The sequence below is a fragment of the Schistocerca serialis genome, chromosome 3 (assembly GCF_023864345.2).
Source record: "Schistocerca serialis cubense isolate TAMUIC-IGC-003099 chromosome 3, iqSchSeri2.2, whole genome shotgun sequence".
Taxonomy (NCBI): domain Eukaryota; kingdom Metazoa; phylum Arthropoda; class Insecta; order Orthoptera; family Acrididae; genus Schistocerca; species Schistocerca serialis.
The window spans coordinates 786,054,370-786,082,369 of record NC_064640.1 but is presented as its reverse complement, the minus strand read 5'-3'; the positions used below and the strand labels follow the sequence as shown (position 1 = coordinate 786,082,369).

General features: G+C 42.6%; 1 protein-coding gene across 2 annotated transcripts in view; it reads left to right on the top strand.

The window, feature by feature from the left end:
* The window catches only part of LOC126469584 (glutamate receptor ionotropic, kainate 5-like), a 228,937-nt gene that overhangs the window by 20,514 nt on the left and 180,423 nt on the right, over positions 1–28,000 (top strand). For both annotated transcript variants that reach the window (XM_050096700.1, XM_050096699.1), the window contains exon 2: positions 6,257–6,429. In XM_050096700.1, the coding sequence (XP_049952657.1) occupies positions 6,270–6,429 (160 nt within the window). In that variant the 5' untranslated portion in view covers positions 6,257–6,269. The remainder of the gene's footprint in view (positions 1–6,256; positions 6,430–28,000) is intronic.

The following is a 28,000-nucleotide window of genomic DNA, read 5'->3' as shown; positions in this document are numbered from 1 at the left end:
GGAACCGCGTGACCGCTACGGTCGCAGGTTCGAATCCTGCCTCGGGCATAGATGTATGTGGTGTCCTTAGGTTAGTTAGGTTTAAATAGTCCTAAGTTCTAGGGGACTGATGACCTCAGAAGTTAAGTCCCATAGTGCTCAGTGCCATTTGAACCAAGTACATACTTCTGACACCAGATGTAGATACTGAGGGCGTGGCCTCTACTGTGGTGGAGAAAATGGCTATGCAATTGGAAGGAAGTAGTACTGTCTACTTCATCAGGATGTGGGTTGAGAATGGTGGCGGTGACTGGTAGCTAGTGGCAGACCGCTAGCAAAACATCCCTAGTTGAATTAGACTTTTATTCGTGTTAGGTACACAGCTGTGATCGCTGCTGGAGTCAAGGCTGTCAACCCTGGAATGACATAGGGAGTTGCAGGCCTCAGTGAGCCATCGTCAGTAGGTACATACTGGCAGCGATGTGAATAAGGAGTGTCACCTGCTGTAGTCTGCAGGATAGCCATGGCTGGGGACAAATTGATATGCTTTAAACTTTGAAAACTATGATTGTGGTGAGTTTTATAGTTGTTTACAGATATAATTGGTAATGGAGCGGTAAGTAGTACATCACTCATTCGGGAGGACGACGGTTCAATCCCGCGTCCGGCCATCCGGATTTAGGTTTTCCGTGATTTCCCTAAATCACTCCAGGCAAATGCCGGGATGGTTCCTCTGAAAGGGCACGGCCGACTTCCTTCCCAATCCTTCCCTAATCCGATGAGACTGATGACCACGCTGTCTGGTCTCCTTCCCCAAACCAACCAACCAAGTACATCACTGCCCAACATCTTCCCAGATGATGGCAAGTACCAGGGAACATTTGAACAGAACAATAAAAATTCACATTTGGATGCATTTTAATCTTCGTGGATCATGCAAATGGATGGATATTCTTCCACAAATAAATGGGCAGTATAGCTGGACCATACAGTAAACAATACAAATAAAGCCAACTGACGTTAGTGATAATGTGATTCTAAATGTAGTATACAATCATATTAAAATCGTTTATCTATGCAAGCAGATATTTAATGTAGATGGTTTGTTACATATTTTAAAATAGAAGACTGGTCAACTAGCTGGTAGCTTTTACACGGAAGAACTACAAAGATGCAGTGAATCAGATGTGTTAATCACAGAGTATGTCATAACATGACAGGGGAATAAGATCATTGTTAAATGGCTTGGCTTCCCTTCTTTGTATAATCACTTGGTATAAAGTAAGGTGTGGAAACGCTTATAACCCACTTAAGAAGAAGAAGAAGAAGAAGAAGAAGAAGAAAATACAAAGATATTTAAAAAGTTGCATCCAGTGATCAGCATGAGTTAAAAGTATTCTGAAGCAGAAAGGAGTAAGAAGAAGAGGATTTGTTAAAGCACATCGAGTTGTACCGTTACCTAAGGCATTGGGTGGAATTGTCCGATTCCTAATTCCTGCACTGGCAGTACTTTCAGTCACTGAATCATTAGCCATCGCCCACACAATGGCATATGCACAAATCATTCAAGAACAGCTCGACGAGGCAGAAAGCCGCAACAGGGTGATGGTATCTGTAGCCATCAGAAAAGGCCAATGTTTCAAACCACACAGGAAAGGCTTCAACTCTTCACAAAAGTAGCTCCTAGCTATACTACTTGACAGACCAGTTACAAATATTGATCTGTTTAAATTCATCAAAAGTTTCTGCATTCCAAAATTTCATGGAATCTTTATGCAGAATATGATGCCTAAGACTATGTGGAAATCTAAAGAACGCGGAGTTCTAAATTTAGTTGTTTCAGGGGGACCTAGAACTTACCAGGATGCACGTGTTAAAAAATATTGGAATAATGTCTACTACTTTAATCCATTTGGAGACTTACACCCATTTGAAGTATTGTGCTATTACTTTACCAACAGTCGTCCGTTCTACAATTTTCGACGCTACCAAAGCTTTGATACGTTTCTGTGAGGACATTTATGCCTGATGTTCCTCCTGGTGCCTGAATAAAAACAAACACCGTCCACAATGCTGCATCAGTTGAGGTTTACATGTAATGTTGTGCTCTCAAGACTTTAAAAGAATCATCGTCAGCTCTACGCACGAAATGCTTCACACCAGTTAATTTAAACAAGGAGGAGAGGAGTATTGCATTGATTGGGTTGGAAACAAACAATAGCGTTCCTAATATCACTTAGGCAAACAATAAAGAGTATCTATAAAGTGATCTAGTGGTAGAAATATCCCCTGGCTCATATGATACTAATGATTTATATATATTTATAAAATGTGCTGCAAAAGACTTCGAGTTATGTACAAATGTTAATACATTTAAAACAGTGATAAAAGCAACAAAACAGACAATATACTTTCGATATCAAGGTTTAATAGAACCACCATTAAGCTTCTCAAGGAGTCAAGTTTTGCAGAAGATTTCTGAAAAAATTATGAGTCAGCTCAACCAGTAGATATTCTGCTGGTTAGTACAATTCATATCAAGTGTAATACTGAAACGAATGCGTACATAAGCAGTAAAGTGACACACACAATCTATAGATTCTTCCCTACAGTGAGGTAACCACCAACACCATATTCCTTCCTTTGACTGTCCAGACATTAGAACATCTTGAGCTAAATATTCTAGACCAATATCGGCATCTAGTCGACTTCTGAGATGAAGAAATCGTAATATGTGTACATTTCAATTAGGAGCAGCATGGGTGTAATCTATAAATCAAACGCACACAGCAGTCCGTACACCACCTCACAGTGGAAGCACAACATTGCAACACGGGAGAATTAAAAATCCATTAAATTGATAGGCTTGAAACCACGTAATGACATCACTTGATATAACCACCCTAGTTCTATGTAATCAGTGAATTATACATCTGGAGTATTTCTCCCAGAAACCGTATGCTTTGGTGACATTTAATAATACTGATGAGATCAGGATTCTCATTCAGCTCTAGGATGATTTAACAAATCTGAGCAACAGTATCCTAAGCTTGGAAGGAAAGATTGTGAGAAAGGATGGAGACTGTACAGTGACATTGCAACTTTCCAGTTTCTAGAATGAAGAAATAGACTGTACAAGAAATTGTGGAATCGCATCATCCCTTAAACATTTGTTTCTCTGTTTCTATGTCAACTCTGGGCTTGAATGGTTTAGAAACTGCAGGATGATTCATAGAGGGAATGTTAAGTGACTAAAAATGTATTAGCATGTGTTCACCACTCAAGATGCTAATCGGATACTTTGAGGACGTGAAATGCATTACCTTGAACGCAAAGCAAGAACTAATTCTGATATGAAGAGCAACGGATAACAACTCATACATTCATATACAACAAGGTGATCAGAAAAGAACAAAACTGTGCTTGAGAAATCAGTATGGAAAATGTCTCATATTTCTGTAACTAATGAGAAGAACTTAACATTTTTAAAAGTAAAGAATGGAGGTATTCAACTGTCATTTACTTTTCATTCATTCATGAAATCTCTTTGAATATCATGTACTACCAACTACATCCAGACAGACCTGGACTGTTAAATCAGTTGTTGGATTAGGAACACCTAGAATCGTTATACTAGCACTGCAGAGCACCTAGAAGGGGAACCTGAAGTGTGATTACAATAAATTTGATAACAGTAAAGTAAATAATGCTCAAGTTTACCTTAATTCAGAGTTTTACCCATAATTCATAGCTGAACTGGGACAATAACGTTTATAGCCTACTGTTTGACATTTGTACAAGGTTTCGCCGTTCTTTCTACGACAGAGTTAAAAACGATGAATTTGGGTGCATGCTCAGTCCCCAGAAATTTAAGGAATTAGCGCCCTTCATCTTGATGGATTGCTCAAAGCAACTAGTTAAACAAACCACATGCAACAGATATATTTTAGATCTTGTAGCTACTAACAGGCTTTGCCTTATTGGCATAGAGACAAGGATTGGTGATCATGGTGTCTTCATAACGACAATGCTTGCCTAAGTTAATACGATGTATCTCCACAAAGTAAGTTCCGTTTGGTTATATAAAACAAACGTGTATAGATACAGAAAAAATATTTATTGTACCAAAATCTACAACGGTTAAACTACTTTTCTACATAGCTTCCGAAATTTTGTAGGCACTTGTTATAGCATGGCACAAGTTTTTGTATGCCTTCTTCATAGAACGTTGCCGCCTGTATATTCAACCATGTGGTAAAATGTTCTATCAGCTCGTCATCGTCGTTGCAGTGTTGACCACCAAGGACAAATTTTTGGTGTAAGAAGAGATGAAAGTTCCTAGGAGAGTGGTCCGGGCTGTACGGAGGATGATCCAGTGTAATTCCCGTGAGAGATGTTTGGTCACATTCGCCATGTGAGGTCGGGCATTATTGTGGAAAAAAACAACACCTTTTGATAGTAATCGTCGGCGCTTGTACTGTTTGTTTGGCCTCGTAGTAAGAAATCAATCAGCAAAATGCCTTTTCTGTCCCGTAAAACGGTGCACATGACTTTTCGAGGTGTCAAGATTTGCTTAGGTCTAACCTTCGTTGGGAATGAAGTGTACATCCATTCCATTGATTGCCGTTTTGTTTCAGGGGTGTCGTACGATACCCAAGTTTCATCCCTCGTGACTATCTGAGAAAGAAAACCATTGCCTTCTTTATTGTAGCATGTCAAAAACTCAAGGGCACTTCCCATCCGTTGTTTTTTGTGTTGTTCAGTGAGAATTTTGGGTACCCAACGTGAGCAAAGCTTTCGAAATTTCAGTTTCTCGGTAACAATTTCATGAATTAGTGATCGTGAGATCTGTGGAACTTCCATAGCAAGGGCTCTAAGTGTAAACTTACGGTTGTGCTTAGTCTTCTCTTCAATTGTGTGAACCAGTTCATCAGTAACCACAGACGGGCGTCCACATCGTTCTTCATCGTGCACTTGATCACGTCCTTCATTGGACAGTCTGACCCATCTTCTAACCATTGAATCACTCATAGCATTTTGTCCGTAAACCTCGCAGATTTGCCGATGAATTTCCTTTGGTTCAACTTTTTTTGCATTTAGAAAACGAATCACAGATCTGATTTCACACGCGGCGGCATTTTAAATTACGGCTGACATTATAAAGAAGCACTACAAAGCACACGTTAGCAGCAGCGATCTGAAAATGGCGTACATGTCTTCTCCTTGAGTCAGAGTAACTGCCGCGCATGTTCGGAACTGCGATCGTAGCGCTGCCGCGGATAGAAATAGAAACGGAACTTACTTTGTGGACGACCCTCGCAAATCCGTCAAGAAGGCTAGGAGAGTGTTTATACTGGAAGAAGTACATAGGCAGTTGCTAGTATCTCACTTATACAGTGAATAGAAATCACTTAGCTCCAATATGACAAATGTAAAGGAGTTATGGGAAAAGTTTAAACTGATCGTAAATCACGCTCTGGAGTAATATGTGCCAAGTAAGTGGATCAAGGATGAAAAGGGCCCTCTGTTGTTTAATAATCAAATTCGGAAAATGCTCAGGAAACAGAGATCGTTGCATTCTCAGTTCAAAAACGAACACGTAGATGTTGACAGCCAAAAGTTAGTAGAAATTCACGGATCCGTAAGAAGATAAATGCAAGAAGCACGCAACGGCTTCCACCGTCATAACTTGGCGAAAGATCTTGCCGAGAACCGGAGAAAATTCTGGTCATATACAAAAACACTAAGCGGGTGAAACACTTCTATTCATCGAGCTGTCTGGGATCACAATAGAAGACGGACAAAGGAAAGCTGAAGTTTTAAATGTCGCGTTTAAGAATCATTCGTGCAGGACGATCGTACAAACATCTTTGGACTATCACTTGGACTCCCATATGGAAGATACAGTAATAGGCATCAGTAGCATAGAGAAGCGCCTCAAAGAGTTGAGAACAAGTAAATCGTCAGGTCTGGATGGAATCTCAGTTCGGTTTTATAGAGAACTTCGCGGCGTTGGCCCGTTACTTAGCTTGCCTCCATCGTGAATCTCTCGCCCAGTGCAAAGTCCCCAGTTACTGGAATAAAGTGCAGGTGACTCAGTATATAAGAAGGGTAAATAAACATACACGAAAACCTACTGACTATGTGATGAATTTTCATTATATTCCTCTCAATGTTTTCCTCTATTTTTTCGAAGGGCAAACACACCTATCATATCTAAAATAATTACCTTAATGATATTGAAGCTAATAGAGTACTGTTCTGATTTTATTCACAGAAAAGCAAGACCGATGGGGAAAGCATGTGTGTGGAGCATCCTCATATTGAGTGTACCAGCGGCGTGTCAGCTGCTTAGCGTGCCATCATATGCGAATCTCGTCGCAGCCTTACACAAACATTTCGCGTCAAGATGCACTTATATTATACACGATGAACACTACGATGAAGGCAGTAAGTACAATTCATCGAACTTGCTAATAGCCTACAGGGTGACAATTATTGAACTAGACGAAAAAAACGTAAGTTAGTTACAAACTACTACGTTCCCCACAAAAAGGAGTGGCATGTGTTCAGAGCCGGAGAATATGGCGGCCAATCAAGGCCCATGCCAGTAGCCTCTGAGTACCCCAAAATCAGAATGCGGTCCCAAAGAGCTCCTCCAGATGATCAAACATTCTCCTTCGATGGGGTCGTCCTCCGTCTTGCATGAACCACAACTTGTCGAAATGAGTGTCATTTTGGATAATGGGGATGAAATCATCTTCCAAAACCTTCACGTACCGTTCGGTAGTCACCGTGACATCAAGGAATATCGCACCGATTATTCCGTGATTGGACATTGCACACCACACAGTCACCCATTGAGGGTGAAGAGACTTCTCGATCGCGAAATGCAGATTCTCGGTTCCCCAAATGGACCAATTTTGCTTACTGACGAACCCATCCAAATGAAAATGGCTGACAACAGCAAGGCGCATACGCATACTAATTTCCATCGTGCCCACGGCCAGCCGTGCACTTTGAACATCCTATCGCAAACTGTTCAGAAGTTTATTTCATATAGTTCAATAATTGTCACCCTGTTGAGTTCCACAACTGCTCAAAACGCAGAATCGTAATGCCATAAACCGGACCACTAGACCCTACGATATGCTTAATACAAAGGTTGTTCCACGCAATAGATATCGAAGAAACGATGTTTTCTATTAGTGATAGTATGAAAAGTGTTGAGTATGTTGCTTAGTGAGTAATATTCGTCACTTTTCATCTAACGAGCTGTTGAAAGAATGTTGGTTTTTCTGAAAAAAAGAAATGGAATTGTGCATTTTTAATGGCACAACACAGTTTCAGCCCCGCGACTTTACTTCCACTTGGTAAGGGAGATGAAACCGTATTCTCACAGCACACTTGTGTCTAAACTTCTGCACATTTCCCTGATATTTTTCAGAAAGGCTTTGCTTCAAATACTAACAAGCGTTACATCAATGTAATCCCCCGAATGAGATTCTCATTCTGGAAACATCCCCCAGGCTGTGGCTAAGCCATGTCTCCGCAATATCCTTTCTTTCAGGAGTGCTAGTTCTGCAAGGTTCGCAGGAGAGCTTCTGTAAAGTTTGGAAGGTAGGAGACGAGATACTGGCAGAAGTAAAGCTGTGAGTACCGGGCGTGAGTCGTGCTTCGGTAGCTCAGTTGGTAGAGCACTTTCCCGCGAAAGGCAAAGGTCCCGATTTCGAGTCTCGGTCGGGCACACAGTTTTAATCTGCCAGGAAGTTTCAATGTAATCCCCTTTTAAACATCTCTCGAAGACTGTTAACGAACCCACGTTGCCAATAAGCAGAAGTATTGCTTCAGTATCCTGGTAGGCAAGGAAGTTGCGAATATGAACTATACAGTAGAATGTTCGTCATTTAATGTCCAACACTTTCCGTAAATCTTTCGCGACTTCTTGAACCGCTTATGACATTTGCAGCTGTACAAGTTATATATTTATCTCTACTCATAGTCACGTTTCTGTGTGGCATCATTCATCATTAGGTCTCATACATATATCAAACACTGTTTGTCTTGAACAACTGTGTGAATTACTCGTTTTCATAGGTTGGCGCGGGGTAGCCGTGTCGTCAAGGCGTCTTTTCGTGGTTCGCGCGGCTCCCCCCGTCGGATGTTCAAGTCCTCCCTCGGGCATGGGTGTGTGTATTGTCCTTAGCGTAAGTTACTTTAAGTAGTGGGTAAGCCTAGGGACCGATGACCTCAGCAGTTTGGTCCCATAGGCCTTACCACAAATTTCCAATTTTTCATAGGTTGTGTTAATTGTTTGCAGCAGAGGTCTTTACATCTGTTGGAGTTATTTTGTCCTTGTTGCATAGGCTATTTATATGATTAAAGTGCATCCGCCTGATGGCACATTGCAGCCTTGACACCCCTCCCCCTCTCACTCCACACACACACACACACACACACACACACACACACACACACACACACACACACACACACACACACACAGGTACTAGGTTTATAAACTGTTTTCTTCGTTCAGTATCATTGTTTACATTTGCTTACAGATAAAATCAAAGGCTATCTTGCGCTGTGATGTATTCTGTACATGATATTTTTTCGTACATACGAGAGAAAGCAGAAAAGTAACGTCTCCGAATTATTTATGTGAAAACTCTTTAAGCTTCTTAAACAAAACGAACGTTTTTAACATTCTACATCTTTATTCTTCATGTCTGCACATCTTTTTCTCAACGTAGTCGCTCTGAGAACGAACACATTTCTCCCAACGAGAGACATGTGTGTTGATACCGACACTGCAGAATGGTTGACTTTGTTGACGGAGCCACAAAAAATGGTTCAAATGGCTCTGAGCACTATGGGACTTAACTTCTGAAGTCATCAGTCCCCTAGAACTTAGAACTACTTAAACCTAACTAACCTAAGGACATCACACACATCCATGCCCGAGGCAGGATTCGAACCTGCGACCGTAGCGGTCGCGCGGTTCCACACTGAAGCGCCTAGAACCGCTCGGCCACAGCGGCCGGCACATTTTTATTCATTCTTCATTACTAGATGGGCATTCTGTTGGTAAATGGGTGAATAGCCTTTCAGACCATGCTGCACAAATTTTAACACTAAGCCCAATAACTGCTTGTATTAGAGCCAGAGGTAGACCAACGCGTTATGACTTGCTGAATTTGTGAAGCTATTTCTCTTGTATAAATCATCCAACTTTTCTGAAATTTTAATCATTTATTTGTCTGTACATGTACATCACTTCTACGGAATCTCTTCCCATTCGGATAATTCTTTCGTGATGCGTGGTTTTTTACTGTCTTAGAGTGTATGACGTATTCCATGGTGGAAGACCTCCCTCCTCTTCAAGGTACAAGAGGGTGCTAGACCGACGAAGTTAGCTTAACCTTCTACATGGTATATAACTAGCTTTAGAAATATGCAGAATTTTACTCCCCATGGAACGCTATAACTGAGGAATTGACAATATCCGCCAAACAGCTTTAATATGTTATAGAACACTAAAATATTAGAACTCCTAACATTTACAAAGTCTGCACAGAACACAAACTCATGCCTCACAAAAAGAAAAATAGCGGAAAATGACAGAAACTGATGATGGCGATTTCTATGCGCATTCCCAGGTACGACACTTTTCCCCAACTCTGATTCACTGTAGGCATAAAAACGGGTGGAACATTCACTGCTGCTCAAAGGGGTGACCGTGGACAGTAATACACTGGTCCACCCTTCGGATGAAAGAATTCATCGCTGCTTCCAGTGTGGTCTGTTGATATAATTACAGGCAAGCACTATACGTTCCTGCATGTTCTCCTGAATTGTTGAAATATCGCGATAGACAACATCTTCTGTGCATTCCCCCCCCCCCCCCCAAAAAAAAAGGTCCAGAAAAGCTAAGTCAGGAGACCGAGAAGACCAATCGACTGTTCCTCCACGACGAAACCCTCTTTCAGGATACCTTCGGCAAGGGTCACGAATTGCGCACAAGACATTGTGTCCTGGACATCCTTCGTGTTGGTACCACATAAGCATTCCGCTTCGTAGCAGCACTTCATTCAGGAGACAAGGAAGAATTCGTGTGTGAAAGCTGGAACACGCCCTGCGGTATAGGCTACCATTGCTGATGCGTTACGTTCTTAAGGTGATGTTTCCGTGAATGATACACTGTGATTTCTTTTTTGAATAGGTCTTGAGGAGAGGAAGGAGATTACCAAACAAAAACTACATGCTATTCGAAAAGAGAAGGTGCTGCTGTTCAGACATTCATAACGACCAAAGTGACAAGAAAGGCTATCATGCTGGTTATTGTGTGTCACTGGTAACTAAACTACATTTGCTTAATATATTTGTTATTTTGTTTATGGATGAAAAGTTATTTGAGTGGTCAAGATAAATGGACCACCTGTATAAATGATTTGGTGGAGAATATCAGAAACTAAGCAAGTCTTTTCACTGTTATTTACAGGGAAGTCACAAAGCCAGAAAATTGTTAGGAAATGCAGGATCGACGCTTCATGCAGTGGTTGACAGCTGACTATCAGTATAAGCAAATATAAAATACATAAAGAGGTGGAAAGCTTTAGCATTGTTCGATTACACTATCAGCAATAATCACTGGATACAGTCAAAATTGCAGTAAATTTAGGAATGTGCTCCTTGAGTGAGTTAAAGTGGGACAGACACGTAAAACTGGTTGTGGTGAAGGTAGGTGACAGACTGTGGAACAATACTAGGAAATGCAGCTCATACACGGAAGATGTACCTTACGAAACCGTCACTCGACTGCTTCTTAAGTATTTCCCGGGAATCTGGGACCCTTACCAGGTGAGATTAATTGAGGAAATAGAGAAGACCAGAAGGAGAGAAGCGCATATACACTATCTGATCAAAAGATTAAGAAGGGATGAAATCGTACTGATAGATTTGTTACTCAAAGTCTAGTCTATGTTTGAAGTCAATGAGCTGTCCTAGCCGACCGATTCTGTTGTTATTAGTCGACCACAGTATTATTGCACGTGGGAGTGGAGGCGCTTTGGTCGGCTCATGTGTTCACCTGTTCTCTGCTGTTTTAACGCCCAGACAAATTGCGCGCTAATCAGTTCGGAATTTCACATTATGTACGACAGTCTAAAATACTGATGTAGTTTATGTTTATTGTAATGACGCCGCATATTCCGATAACGACCACGAGAGGCAAAGTGCAGTAAGAGCGTGGCAGGGTAGTACTGCTCCTCTACTGACAACACATATCGCATGTTCTTATACTGGCGGGTCCGCTTCTAGTCATATTTAGTGGTCAGTTCCGCAGTTCCGGATACTTTTGATGAGACAGTGTATAGTAAGCGCGGGAGAGTCACGGGTATGCTCATCGAACTACAGTGACAGACGTTAGAAGATAAGCGTTCAGCGTCGTATGGATGTTGAATGATAAAATGTCGAGAACGTACGTTCCAAGAAGACTGAAGGAGCACGATATTTTCTTGCACCTACACATCGCGATATGACGATGACGTTAAAGTTTCGCAGATGAAGGATTACTTAAGCAGTAACATTCTCAAATGGAACAGCAGAGGCAGGAAATGTTATTGATACCCCAGGTACCCTCATCCACACAAATTTGGTGGTTGGCGTACTAAAGAAGTAGGTGTACAAGCGTGTACTCGGTAAACCCTTTCCAAAATATTTAGGGAATCCTGATACTGCCAGTAAAACTTCAAATAAGTGAAGTATTAATTTTTGAGAATGTATGCTCTGAAATCTTTTTTGCTACGGTAGTTTCGCGTTAGACCAGGCTGCAGTCAAGTTTTAAGACTTTCACTATTCCATAAGAAATGAGCGAAGGCTTACTGTGTGAACCTTCGCGAGCAGTCTTTCCGGCTCCTGAACATATCTGGAAAATTGCCTTTTCTTTAACGACCCGTACAAACAGCTATATTAGGAGCACACCAGAAGCCTTAACGATGGGATCCCGGATCTCAGGCCACTGCACGCCAGAGTGACATCATAACTGGCCTTCCCATACAGCTACTGCCAACAGAGCTCCGTCTGCCGTTATCCACATCTTACGTTATCGTGTTACGTAGGATTACCGTGCACTGCCTTTGCATCACCATCTGCTTAGTAATCACAACTCCACATACCTGACTTTAGACACAGCATTCGTTCATTAAAAACATGCTAGACACTCTACCACTGAATTCTACATTTCTTTCAGAACCTCCTCATACCACAAATATTTACAAAAAAATGGTTCAAATGGCTCTGAGCACTATGGGACTCAACTGCTGAGGTCATTAGTCCCCTAGAACTTAGAACTAGTTAAACCTAACTAACCTAAGGACATCACAAACGTCCATGCCCGAGGCAGGATTCGAACCTGCGACCGTAGCGGTCTTGCGGTTCCAGACTGCAGCGCCTTTAACTGCACGGCCACTTCGGCCGGCGCAAATATTTACACTAAGGCCCTCTGTCTTAAAGCTGTTCGACTGTCGGATAAACAAACTCGTAGCAACAGATAACCTACAATTTTGTCAATTCCAAGAATAAACAAATGATTTATTTCTTGAGAAAATTTTGGCTCAGCTTCCGCAGTGTTAATGTACACTGTTAACATTAATATTTCATAACTTATAATCTGAAAGGCATACACTATCTCTTTTTCCTCCTATTCGCGGTGTAACGGGTCCCTACTGAATAATAAAAGTTGATTAAGAATTTACTTTATGATATCACGACAGTGTGCTGTCCCGTAACCACCACTACTGCGTCTGCTACTTGATATTACATCGTTACAATAATTTACTGCCCCTTTCAGGATAATAAATTGTAACTTTGGCACTGATGGAACTTTCAAGTCGGAAACTACGTTGTAATCATAAATATACTAGACTTCTATTATCAATACGTAATTTCTTTGACTGTACTCAATTCACATCGTGCCTGTCTACAATTCCGCCTGAACTGAGAAAGGATAAGGCAAAGAAACGAAGAATCTTCTTTGCTACCACTTTCAAAAATCGTGGTAAAATTCAATTAATGTTTCTCTTTGTTGCCCAAACAGCGATGCTGTTTTTAACAAACCCTCGATAAAGTCGGTGGATCATTGCCTTCTGTACCAAGAAATACACTTAGAAGTAATACACTGACGGAAAAAAGTCGTAACACCATAAAATAATTAATGTAGAGTAATGAAATTTCGGGAATACATTTGTCTAGGCAACATATTTCAGTGAATAATGTTGCAAGATCGCACGTTCATGTAAGCGCGAGATAATCCTTTGGAAATGGGAAATGCTGCTACATTATCGGTGTTGCCGAGCGGTTCTAGCCGCTTAAGTCAGGAACCGCGCGACTGCTACGGTCGCAGGTTCGAATCCTGCCTCGGGCATGGATGTGTGTGATGTCCTTAGGTTAGTTAGGTTTAAGTAGTTCTAAGTTGTAGAGGACTGATGACCTCAGATGTTAAGTCCCATAGTGCTCAGAGCCATTTTATTCATTTTTGCTGCTACTTTTATAACAGGTGTAACCATCGGATTGCTGAATACAAGCATGTAGACGAGCATGCTTTGTGTTGCACATGTGCCGAATGTCAGTTTCTGGGATGGAGTTCCATGCCTGTTGCTCTTGGTCGGTCAGTACAGTTGTTGTTAATACTGTTTTGGATGATGCTTGAGTTGTCGTGCAATGATGTCCCATATGTGTTCGATTGAAGACATATCTGGTGATCGAGCAGAGCAAGGCAATCCGTCGACACTCTGTAGAGCACGTTGGGTTACAACAGCGATATGTGGACGAGCGTTATCCTGTTGGAAAAAACACTCCGTGGAATGCTATTGCCGGCCGGAGTGGCCGAGCGGTTCTAGGCACTGCAGTCTGGAACCGCGCGACCGCCACGGTCGCAGGTTCGAATCCTACCTCGGGCATGGATGTGTGTCCTTAGGTTAGTTAGGTTTAACTAGTTCTAAGTCTAGGGGTCTGATGACTTCAGAAGTTAAGTCTTATAGTGCTCAGAGCCATTTGAACCATTTTTGAATGCTGTTAATGAGTGGCAGCACGGTAGGTCAGATTACCAACTGAACAATTTTGCAGTCAGGGTGCATGGGATAATCACGAGAGTGTTCCTACTGTCATACGAAATCGCACCCCAGGCCATAACTCCAGGTGTAGGTCCATTTTTCTAGCACGCATACAGGCTGGTTGCAGGCCCTCAACTGGCTTCCTTCTGACCAACGCACGGCCATCAATGGCTCTGAGGAAGAAACAGTTTTTATATGAAAACGTAACAGACCTCCAACATGCCCTCAAATGAGATCTCACTTAACACCTCTGAAGTCGCAAATGGCAGTGGTTTGGGGTTAGTGGGGTGCACGCTACAGGGCGTCTGGCTCGGAGCTGCCCTTGAAGTAACTGGTGGTGGTGGTGGTGGTTAGTGTTTAACGTCCCGTCGACAACGAGGTCATTAGAGACGGAGCGCAAGCTCGGGTTAGGGAAGAATTGGGAAGGAAATCGGCCGTCCCCTTTCAAAGGAACCATCCCGGCATTTGCCTGAAACGATGTAGGGAAATCACGGAAAACCTAAATCAGGATGGCTGGAGACGGGATTGAACCGTCGTCCTCCCGAATGCGAGTCCAGTGTGCTAGCCACTGCGCCACCTCGCTCGGTTGAAGCAACCGATTTTCAACAGTTCGTTGTGCACTGTAGTGCCAACTGCTGCCCAACCTGCTGCTGCAGATTCAGTACGATGAGCCAGAGCCACATGCCGAACACGATGGTCCTCCCTCTCGGCAGTACTACGTGGCCGCCCGGAACCCGGTCTTCTTTCGACCGTACGTGCTCGTGGCCATCGCTGCCAGCAGTCATTCACAGTGGCTACATTCCCGCCGAGTCTTTCTGCAGTATCGCACATGGAATATTCAGCTTCTCGTAGCCCCATCAAACGACCTCTTTCAAACTTAGTAAGGTGTTGATAATGACGTAGCCAGCTGGTGTGGCCGAGCTGTTCTAGGCGCTTCAGTCCGGTACCGCGCGACCGCTAAGGTCGCAGGTTCGAATCCTGCCTCAGCATGGATGCGTGTGCTGTCCTTAGGTTCGTTAGGTTTAAGTAGTTCTTACAAGGGAACCTCCCCATCGCACCCCCCTCAGATTTAGTTCTAAGTTGGCACAGTGAATAGGCCTTGAAAAACTGAACACAGATCAATTGAGAAAACAGGAAGAAGTTGTATGGAACTGTGAAAAAATAAGCAAAATATACAAACTGAGTAGTTCGTGGCAAGATAGGCAACATTAAGGACACTGGGACCGCAGCAGGGCCGTGGTCTCGTGGCAACGTGAGCAGCTGCGGAACGAAAGGTCCTTGGTTCAAAACCTCCATCGAGTGAAAATTTTAATTTTTTATTTGCAATTTATGTGACAAACTCTTATGTTTTCATCGTTTTATTGGGAGTGATTATCACATCCACAAGAAAACCTAAATCGGGCAAGGTAGAAGAATCTTTTTACCCATTCGCCAAGTGTACAAGTTAGGTGGGTCGACAACATATTCCTGTCATATGACGCACATGCCGTCACCAGTGTCGTATAGAATATATCAGATGTGTTTTCCTGTGGAGGAATCGGTTAACCTGTGACCTTGCGATCAAATGTTTTCGGTTCCGATTGGAGAGGCACGTCCTTTCGTCTACTAATCGCACGGTTTTGCGATGCGGTCGCAAAACACAGACACTAAACTTATTACAGTGAACAGAGACGTCAATGAACGAACGGACAGATAATAACTATGCAAAAATAAAGAAAGTAAAATTTTCGCTCGCGGGAAGACTTGAACCAAGGACCTCTCCTGCAGCTGATCACTCTACCACGGGACCACGGCGCTCCTGAGCTCACATTCTCCTTTATGTTGCCTATGTGGCCAAGACTGATGACCAGTTTGTATATTTTGCTTATTTTTTCACAGTTCCACACAACTTCTTCCTGTTTTCTCAATTGATCTGTGTTCAGTTTATCAAGGCCTATCCACTGTGCCAAGTTATAACTAAATCTGAGGGGGGTGCGATGGGGAGGTTCCCTTGTTGGTTCTAGGGGACTAATGACCTCAGATGTTAAGTCCCATAGTGCTCAGAGCTATTTGAACCATTTGATAATGACGTCTTTGTCGCCTTAAAGTCATTCTTGACTAACATCAACTCACCACGTTTAGTCTCAAAGGTAACTAGCGTTCACGACCGTTATAGCAAGTATTTAAAGCAAACCTGATTTTCATCCTCATACAGGCTCTACTCTTACGCGACTGGCGCGAAATTAGAATAGATATCATCTTTCGGATGGAGAAACACTCCTCCTTGGTGTTGCGATTTGCCGTCCGCTGTGGCCGAGCGGTTCTAGATGCTTCAGTCCGGAACCGCGCTGCTGCTACTGTCGCAGGTGCGAATCCTGCCTCGGGCATCGATGTGTGTGATGTCCTTAGGTTAGTTAGGTTTAAGTAGTTCTAAGTCCAGGGGACTGATGACCTCAAAAGTTAAGTCCCATAGTGCTTCGAGCCATTTTTTTGTTGCGATTTTTTTCCGTCAGTGTTTTCTACACCATTAATATTCCATCGAATTAATTCTCAGATAATCCGACTGAGTACTTTTCATTAACATATAGTTCGTATCTCTTTTCTACCCTTGAAACAACAATGTAGTCTTTCGTAAATTCACATAGTCGAAGTATTTTTAAGGCCAAAGATATACACATTTGACCAGTTAATTAAAATTCCATGATAAATACAAGTGGAATTATCTTTCACTTAGATAAATAAGACAATGTCAGTTTCCATTAAACATTTTAATTTGATTAATTCATAGCGATGATAATCGGAGATTGGCCACGCGTGAAATTGTACTCATATCATAAAAGTGGACGTCATTCGAGAGTGGCCTTTAAGAGACTGACTACGTTTTTAAAGATGTGCGACAGTCATTATTGATTTATTTATTTCATTATTAGATCATAATTGCCGTAGGAGCTGTGGTACAGATTCACGCTTCTTATTGCGTTGGACGGCTATCGATCAGTTGGGGCCGGCCGGAGTGACCGAGCGGTTCTAGGCGCTACAATCTGGAGCCGCGCGACCGCTACAGTCGCAGGTTCGAATCCTGCTTCGGGCACGGATGTGTGTGATGTCCTTAGGTTAGTTAGGTTTAAGTAGTTCTGAGTTCTAGGGGACTGATGACCATAGCAGTTAAGTCCCATAGTGCTCAGAGCCATTTGATCAGTTGGGTATTTTACCCGACGATGTGGTAAACTCGCGCCGGCCGAACCGTGGCAGTTACCGCTTGCCAAATTTGTACGACGTAAATGTTAGAAATGAAAAAAATAAACAAAATACTCTGTACTTCGTAGTAAACAAAAATATTATTATTATTATAAACACATCAGGCGGCAAAATTCTCTGACATTGCGAACTTATGTATCACTACATATTCTCCTCAATTTCTTCCTATTTCCTTTTAGTAGTCTTCACTGTAATTTTTATATTTGCGTCTCAGTTATTGTAACAATGAAGTAAACAAGTATAAAACTGGCCAAGGTAAAAACCGAATGAAATAATATTAGTTTCCTGTGTTTCTGTACTGAGCTTCTAAAGTGTAGCGTGACATACAGTCACGCTTGTGAACACTGGATCATTCATAAGAAAATCGTGAAATTTGTGTTACATGAGATCATGAAACAGGCAAACAAAGATTCAGGCGCGATAATCAGTATTGTGCGGAAGTATCACGAGCTACTGGAACAGCTTCAGTTCGTCGTGACGTCAAATAAGGAACCATCGATTACATGTATTGAATACTCTTTACGATGTTATGTCCACCCGACTCGATAATAGGTAGCAACTTGTCTTTGGTCCGCACAACGGTCACTTGGTAAACAACCATGTAGCAAATATGTTCAGTTAACAATAGGACATTAAAACAGTATTGATGTCTGCTATAAAGCGAATTTCGATCTGGATATTCCAGTGAAAATTCTGTCACTCTTGATCTTACCGGATTGTAATATCAGGTATGTGGTTATGGAGGAATATAATGTCACATCCCTTCCTCATTCACAATTTTGTTGGGCATCTTGCAGTGTCTCGTGATCTGAAGGAATTAACACAAGAATGCGTCCACTGCTTCATTGATTTGATAACAGCGCTGCAGAAGACCTTCCACCGGCTAGTAATGGCTTCTTAAAAAGAATGATTTAGTCCCACTTCATGAAAGTGATGCCTTTATTTGTATCAGCATAATCTTTTTTTTTTTGTCTCTTGACGAATTTTTCACCATGTTTTGTTACCACGAAACCGAGTGATTACATTATGTCCTGATAACTGTAAGAGGGAGATAAGAACTTCTGCCCCGCGGGATTAGCCGAGCGGTCTAAGGCGCTGTAGTGATGGACTGTGCGGCTGGTCCCGGCGGAGGTTCGAGTCTTCCCTCGGGCATGGGTGAGTGTGTTTGGCCTTAGGATAATTTAGGTTAAGTAGTGTGTAAGCTTAGGGACTGATGACCTTAGCAGTTAAGTCGCATAAGATTTCACACACTTTTTTTTAAACTTCCTTATGAACATGGCAGTTTCGTTGTGGTGCTTGTATACACGTACAAATAGGCATAAGAGTTGTGATCATAGTACATTCAAGAATTTTTTTCAGTTTCCACTGTGAGGCACTTACCTTTGTGAGAGATTTGCTCAGCTACAGCGATATCGCCAAAAGCGAAAATAGCTACCTGAAGGAAGTGTGATAGGAGCGTTACTGTTTGTAATAGGTACACGCCAATATGGTAGGCAACGTTTGTTCTAGTAGCTCTCTAAGGTAGATCACACAATTGTAAACTTTGAAGTCATGTCATTAGAATATATGAAAGATTTCGTTTTGGGAAGGTAACCAGGAAGAGTCATTTGAAATTGAGAAAGGCGTTAAAATTATTGGAAGTCAGATTAGAGTTATTAGGAATCTGGGACAATCACTCCCGATTGTTATATCGCTATTAGGACTGTTGTGAAGCATAAGAGCACCCACTGTAAGTTAGTTCATACCATTTTGTCCTCTTAACACCACTAATTTGAAGAAAGGAAGATTAAAATCTGGTGTCACATTCGCTTCAAAGTTATTAGGAATGGAACACAAGCGCAGTTAAGTGCGGTGAATGGCAAATACCATATTATTTTTTAAGGTCGCTAGGCAATATTCTGAAGCGTTTTATGGAACCCGCGGAAGACTTTAATCATAATGGTTGGACGTATACAGGATGTTTAAAAATTTCTATAGTAAAATGCCCAAAAACCAAAACATTAAGAGACCTGAGCCAATCGGTCCTCCCATTCTAATATGCCTCATACGGAGAAGTAGAAGTGCTGCATGTGCTTAGCACGCGTGCTGACACATCCTTCAGCCTTCCTTCGCAACGAATCACGCACTCTTTCAAATACACCAGGCTCCACTGCTCCAGGCTGCATTGCATCATATGCACTGGGCACACGCTGCTGTAGCGTCTGCATATTGTCGACGGATTGGACATATAGCAATGCTTTTGAACGTTCCCTTAGCCAGAAATGGAACGGATCACACTTTCGTGAACGCGGAGGCCATGCTACCAGACCCCCTCGACCAATCTGTCACCCATGAAACGTTGCGGTGAGGTACTGTCGCACGATCCGTAGAAGATGGAGTGGTGCCCCCGTCGTGTATAAACCACGGTCGTTGTCTTTCTGCAGTGGTAACGCCCTCCAATATTGCTGGTAATTCATTGTGGATAAATCGGTAATACCCAGCGGCAATTAATTTCTTTGGTAAAGTGTACGCCCCAATGGGTCTGTTATCCACAGTCCCTCCCCATACATTGATACTGAAGCGATTCTGATGCCTCACCTGCACGACTGCTCGATGATTTGCATCTGCCCCACGTGTATCTTGAGGCAATTTACTACACTATCTCTTGTGAATCCTGCCTCATCTGTAAATAAGATGAAGTCTGTGAACTGCGTATCGCCAACGGCCCGTGTCTCAACAGCTATGGGTTTCCAGACATATAATTATAGGAACTTTTGTTTTAGTTTTGATCAATACCATCTGCAGTAAGAATATGTGACACTTTTGTAACAATCTATATACAGGGTGGTCCATTGATCGTGACCGGGCCAAATATCTCAAGAAATAAGCGTCAAACGAAAAAACTACAAAGAACGAAACTTGTCTAGCTTGAAGGGGGAAACCAGATGGCGCTATGGTTGGCCCGCTATATGGCGCTGCCATAGGTCAAACGGATATCACCTGCGTTTTTTAAAATAGGAACCCCCATTTTTTATTACATATTCGTGTAGTACGTAAAGAAATATGAATGTTTTACTTGGACCACTCCTTTCGCTTTGTGATGATGGCGCTGTAATAGTCACAACATATGGCTCACAATTACGTCTAATGTGAGAAGTGGGTAGTGATTCATTGTTTGCATGCGTGACACATTACAGGAGCTACATTTCGTGACCGAGGGCAATGTACAAAACACTCAACTCGCATTCACGACTTATACAGGGTGGTCCATTGATAGTGACCGGGCAAAATATCTCATGAAATAAGCATCAAACGAAAAAGCTACGAAGAACGAAACTTGTCTAACTCGAAGGGGAAAACCAGATGGCGGTATGGTTGGCCCTCTAGATGGCGCTGCCATAGGTAAAACGGATATCAACTGCGTGTTTTGAATAGGAACCCCCATTTTTATTACATATTCGTGTAGTACGTAAAGAAATATGAATGTTTTAGTTGGACCACTTTTTTCGCTTTGTGATAGATGGTGCTGTAATAGTCACAAACGTAGAAGTACGTGGTATCACGTAACATTCCTCCAGTGCGGACGGTATTTGCTTCGTGATACATTACCCGTGTTAAAATGGACCGTTTACCAATTGCGGAACAGGTCGATATCGTGTTGATGTATGGCTACTTTGATTAAAACGCCCAACGGGCATGTGCTATGTATGCTGCTCGGTATCCTGGACGACATCATCCAAGTGTCAGCACCGTTCGCCGGACAGTTACGTTATTTAAGGAAACAGGAAGTGTTCAATCACATGTGAAACGTCAACCACGACCTGCAACAAATGATGATGCCCAAGCAGGTGTTTTAGCTGCTGTCGCGGCTAATCCGCAAATCAGTAGCAGATAAATTGCGCGAGATTCGGGAATTCAAAAACGTCGGTGTTGAGAATGCTACATCAACATCGATTGCACCCGTACCATATTTCTATGCACCAGGAATTGCATGGCGATGACTTTGAACGTCGTGTACAGTTCTGCCACTGGGCACAAGAGAAATTACGGGACGATGACAGATTTTTTGCACGCGTTTTATTTAGCGACGAAGCGTCATTCACCAACAGCGGTAACGTAAACCGGCATAATATGCACTATTGGGCAACGGAAAATCCACGATGGCTGCGACAAGTGGAACATCAGCTACCTTGGCCGGTTAATGTATGGTGCGGCATTATGGGAGGAAGGATAATTAGCCCTCATTTTATCGATGGCAATCTGAATGGTGCAATGTATGCTGATTTCCTACGTAATGTTCTACCGATGTTACTACAAGATGTTTCACTGCATGACAGAATGGCGATGTACTTCCAACATGATGGATGTACGGCACATAGCTCGCGTTCGGTTGAAGCGGTATTGAATAGCACATTTCATGACAGGTGGATTGGTCGTCGAAGCACCATAGCCCGCACCTTCACCGGATCTGACGTCCCCGGATTTCTTTCTGTGGGGAAAGTTGAAGGATATTTGCTATCGTGATCCACCGACAACGCCTGACAACAAGCGTCAGCGCATTGTCAATGCATGTGCGAACATTACGGAAGGCGACCTACTCGCTGTTGAGAGGAATGTCGTTACACGCATTGCCAAATGCATTGAGGTTGACGGACATCATTTTGAGCATTTTTGCATTAATGTGGTATTTACAGGTAATCACGCTGTAATAGCGTGCGTTCTCAGAAATGATACGTTCACAAAGGTACATGTATCATATTGGAACAACCGAAATAAAATGTTCAGACGTACCTACGTTCTGTATTTTAATTTAAAAAATGTACTTGTTACCAACTGTTCGTCTAAAATTGTGAGCCATGAGTTAGCGACTATTACAGCGCCATCTATCACAAAGCGAAAAAAGTGGTCCAAGTAAAACATTCATATTTCTTTACGTACTACACGAATATGTAAGAAAAAATGGGGGTTCCTATTTTAAAAAACGCAGGTGATATCCGTTTTACCTATGGCAGCGCCATATAGCGGGCCAACCATAGCGCCATCTGGTTTCCCCCTTCAAGCTAGACAAGTTTCGTTCTTTGTAGTTTTTTCGTTTGATGCTTATTTCGTGAGATATTTAGCCCAGTCACGATCAATGGACCACCCTGTTTAGTATTAAAGTTCGTGGTGTTTTTGAGCGGTCTTCGAGATTTCACTCCTGGATTTAATTCTGTGCTTAGCTATCATCGTTCGTAAGTTAGTGTTTTCAAAGGGACATGTAAACATATTCAAAATGTTCTGCTTTCATGTATGCTAGAGATTTACCATGACCGTGTCAGAATGAAAATTGTTACCACTGATTTTGTATCAGTTATCGGGTATAAGACAATGGTATTTCAACAATTTCACAGTTTGTCGTAGTTATCAGACATGTTTTCTCTGAGGTTAAACCGGTAGAGTCGTTTTTACTGCCCTCACTGCTTGTGAATATGAACTAAAAACGTTAACAGTATCACTCAAAGAAACTTTGCTGGATAATGTGGATAACCCAAATACGAATATTTCTCAGAGGTACGATGGTGCAACTCTTATGAGTGGTCGTCCTTCGGGTGTACAAACCCTTCCAAATGAAGACGCGAAACATGCCTGTTTTGTCCATTGTTATGCCCATAATTTGAATCTGATTTTAAGCTCAGCAGCGAGTCAGAATACGGACGTGAGGATTTGTTTTACTAACCTTAATGAGAGTATTTTCCAGAGTTCTTCACAGTGAATAGCTCTGCTAATATTACTGATATAGTGAACAGGAAAGTCCGTCATGTTTACGACACGGGATGGAATTTTGAACCAAGAACTATGCAGGTTGTATACGAAAATAGAGTGTCTCTTGTAGAAAGCCTGGAGCAAACTGAGCTTACGTCTCGACAAATCACTACAATTACTCAAGAATCAGAGCTCCGTCCGAAATTAAGGCACCCAGCATTTCAATTTTAGTTGCCTCTAATTAATCATGCTGTGCCAGTCATTGCTATATTGTACAGCCAATTACAGGAATGACTAGTTGGCCCACTAACTGCACAACAAGGGGTAGAACATTTCAAAAATATATCCGAGATAGCATCATTGACATGATTTCCATGTGCAGGGAGGTGCTGCATCCTAAGCAGAGAGACAAAAAGGGAATCGAATTCCCATAATTGTTGTTGCAAAAGAAGTATGAGATAAAAGTATCGCTCAGGTTGCTGAACACTTTGGGTATCTCGTCGCTGCAAACTTATTTAATTTCAAGAAGTTAGTTTTTTACGAAAGTCAGTTTACGTACACGTTCGCCAAGGGGCCCGGGTTTGATTCCCGGCTGGGGCAGGAGATTTTCTACGCTCAGGGACTGGGTGTTGTGTTGTCCTCATAATCATTTCATCCCCATCTCCGACGCGCAAGTCGCCCAATGTGGCGTCGAATGCAATAAGTACTTGCCCTCGGCGGCTGAACTTCCCTGACTGGGGGAGTGCCGGCCCACAATGCCGTACGCTCATTTCCATTACGCAAACGTTGCTGCAGATGTCTTGCAAAATACTGTATAACCCTTCCTTGAATGCAGTAAGTTGAGACCAGAACTTCGGGTACTGTACACGAAGAACGTATTCATAACTGTCACAGGTGCTGTTCCACTACTGCAATTCCTGTTCCAAAATAATTTGCAGAAGCTTTTAGTGAAACAGTGAGACTAATGACAGTGATAGTTACCACTCCAGCGACATCGGCTGAGGCGGAGCGATCTTTCCCTAACCCGATGAAAATAAAAGCTCAACTGCGAATTACGTTTGTGGTAGGAGGACATAGGACACAGTCGCACAGCCGGTGTGGACGTGCGGTGTAGCGCTCCGTTTTGTGGCTCAATGGTTACGTAACCAAGTAGTACGGTACGTGTATATTACGTTTCTTGTGCAGCCACCGAACTTCTAAGTAGTGATACTTCTCGTTCATCGCCATCGTCGTTTTTGTGTATAGTTGGTTAAGCGGAGGTTCCGCTTCATACTCGTAAATAATGTCCATGAATTCGATCAAGAGAAATACTTTGAGGTTCACCTGTGTCAAGAATACAAGACATGTGCAACACACGGCTTTGGGCGTTCGTGATTGGCTACGTGAAAATTTTAGTATTTCTGGTCATAATGCAGAGTCCATTCAAATGGGTAATGAGAAATACTGTGTTTCTGCTAAATTTCATACTTCTGTTATGTTAGATGGAATGTTACTGAAAACCCAGGGCAAATTTGAATTCCGTCATCGTGATGATGCAGTTAGTAGCGTTGATATACACTGCTGGCCACCGTAAATGCAACACCAAGAAAGGCAAGAGGTAGCACAACAAAATTTATTTTGTAGATAACATGTTGACCAAGTATCAAATGATTATGTTTACAGACGTCTGTGACATGTGGTTCCTGCCAGAATCAGTAGCCAGAGTAGCCGCCATTGTTGGAGATCACCGCTGCCACACGTCTCGGCATTGAGTCAAAGAGACGTTGGATGTGTTCCTGGGGTACAGCAGCCCAAGCAGCTTCCACACGTTGCCAAAGATCATCTGGTGTAGCAGCTGGGGATGTAATCTGGGTCACTCGTTGAGCAACCATGGACCACATGTTTTCTATCAGCGAAAGACCCGGAGAGCGAGCCGGCCAGGGAAGCAATTCAATCTGGTTATTGACGAAGAACCTTTGGACAATGCGTGCCACGTGTGGTCGCGCATTATCCTGTTGAAATATGGCTGTGGCCGAGCCCTGAAGGTAAGGAAGGACAACTGGCTCCAGCACCTCGGATATGTAGCGCCGGCTATTTAAAGTACCGGCAATGCGTACTAGAGGCGTGCGAGAGTAATATCCAATACCACCCCATACCATAATACCCGGTGCAAGACCAGTGTGGCGGTGCATAATGCAGCTGTCCAGCATCCTCTCTCCACGGTGTCTCCACACTCGAATCCGACCATCGTGGTGCTGCAGACAGAAGCGTGCCTCGTCAGTAAAGACAACGTCATTCCATTCTGCCATCCACATCTGTCTGTCATCACACCATTGGCGACGGAGACGTCTGTGGTCCTGCGTCAATGGTAGATGAAGCAATGGACGTCTTGCAGACAGACCACTCTGCTGTAAACGGCATCGAATGGTACGCACAGACACTGGATGATGCGTTACAGACGCAATGTGCTGTGCTATGGTTCGGGATGTCACTGAGCGATCCGTCACTGCCATGCGAACAATTTGCCTATCAGCACGTGCAGTGGTGCACCGAGGTGAATGCGATCGACCACGTCGGTCCGTCGTACCCTCCTGCATCCAACGGTCACATATCCGCATTACAGTTGTTTGGTTTCGTCCAACACGACTAGCGATTTCTCTGTATGATAATCCACAATCTCGGTAAGCCACTATCCTTCCTCTGTCGAATTCGGATACTTGATCAAACGATGTTCGCTGTTGTCTACGAGGCATAACTGATCGTCTTGTGAAACAACCACAAGGTAAACACACGTGCCGAACGTACACTCGTCGAAATCGCCAAGCCTTAAATGGCGCTATGAGGTGGCGCCACAGGCGCGCGTGATGTGCGTCTGCGCTGAAATTCTAATCAGTTGCATATCTCATCGCTGCAAACCCATGGTGTAAATTTCACTTGATTCGGATGCTTCCTTCAGGGTGTTGCATTTACGGTGGCCAGCAGTGTAAGTAACGCCTACAGCGACCTGGAAACTGTCAAGTTGCTAAATCTTCCCCCACACCTTGTGACGTCCGTTGGGATTCGTTACGTCATATACAAAAAAATTACATATATATTTTACATATATTTTTATTTTTAATTTATCAGCATGATTCTCTCTCTCAGGGATATTGTCTTTTTTTTATCACTTTCACTTACGTGCATAAGTAAATATGAAACGGGTTCTGGAAGGGCCTCAGTTATTCATGTACCAACTTTAGATTTTGAACGTGATGACTAAAATATAGTTGCCGTTAACTGAATTGAATGTAATTTTGTTAATTTCTATTTATTGATTGCAAAGCAAGGCTTGAGAGAATTTCGATTGTTGCCGTGGAGCGGCCAAGATGAAACTTACTGAACTTATGGAATCTATATAATTTAAAAACCTTAACTCTAACGTAAATTAATTATCTGTTGCAATTTTAAAAGGTTCGTACAACGAAATCTCTCGCATTTACATTTACTGTTAACACTTTGATAAATAAATTAATAGTTCGGCGCGTAATGGCCGCCCAGAGCCTGCATCGGAAGATGAGCTTCTCGCAGCGTAATTACTGAAAAAATGCTTATTAAAAATAATTAGCCACTGCGAGCATTTGAGGGGACAACTATTACAAAGAGATTCATTCTGTAATAATAATAACAAGTTTATTTTAGCAATAAATACAAATAACTTACTTAAAATATGTGTAGCCGCTCAATGGCTGCCTTCCGTATAGCGAAACAAAACAGTGTGTCCACCACAAAATACGTCCTTCCTCCACGGCCGTACAATGGCGTCTCTTTCGATCCTTCTTTTATGTTCATAGGCATTAAATAAAGATGCTATCGCTGCATATCAGTTGTTACAAGAACATTAACTATATCTTTTACACTAATTATATTCATAAAATACATAAACTATGATTTACAACCGCTAAAAATGTCAATATTTATGTGACATACCGTCACAACCTGGACAACAAGGACTTAAATACAGGCACTTTCTAATTACGTACAGGTAAGGAAGGAAGGAAGATTGGATTTAACGTCCCGTCGACATCGATATCATTAGAGACGGAGTACAGCTCGGATTATGACAAGGATGGGAAGGAAATCGGCCGTGCTCTTTCAAAGGAACAATTCCGGTAATTGCCTGGAGCGATTTAGGGAGATCACGGAAAACCTTAATCTGCATGGCCGGACGCGGGATTGAACCACTTACAAATAAAAAACGTCGAATTCTAAAAGTGGTTTACTGGATACAAGTTCCAAGCTACAATGGGATTAGATCTGCACGATTTGTCACTTCTGACATTCCATCCCACATTCTTGTAGGCGGATGCAAGGCACACATAATATATATTGGACAAACTCCCACACGTCATGTGTGCAATGAACCAGGACATCTTCGAGAAAACTGCCCACGGCTCATTTTTATTCTTGGAAATAATCTGCAACAACGGACAAGATTGCAGGTGCAAGAATTGATTCCTTCAAGTTTTGCAACAGGTAACACCGAAAATACTACGTGGAATCCACTGGCCACTCTCCTAGTTTAGTTGAAGAGGAGTTCCCTTCCTTGAACAAGAAAAAAAATGGTTCAAATGGCTCTGAGCACTATGGGACTTAACATCTATGGTCATCAGTCCCCTAGAACTTAGAACTACTTAAACCTAACTAACCTAAGGACAGCACACAACACCCAGTCATCACGAGGCAGAGAAAATCCCTGACCCCGCCGGGAATCGAACCCGGGAACCCGGGCCTTGAACAAGAGACTAGCAACAAATGAAGTACACAAGAATGCAGACAACGATCAAAAGGTTCAAATGGTTCAAATCGCTCTAAGCACTATGGGACTTAACATCTGAGGTCATCAGTCCCCTACACATAGAACTACCTAAACCTAACTAACCCAAGGACATCACACATCCATGCCCGAGACAGGATTCGAACCTGCGACCGTA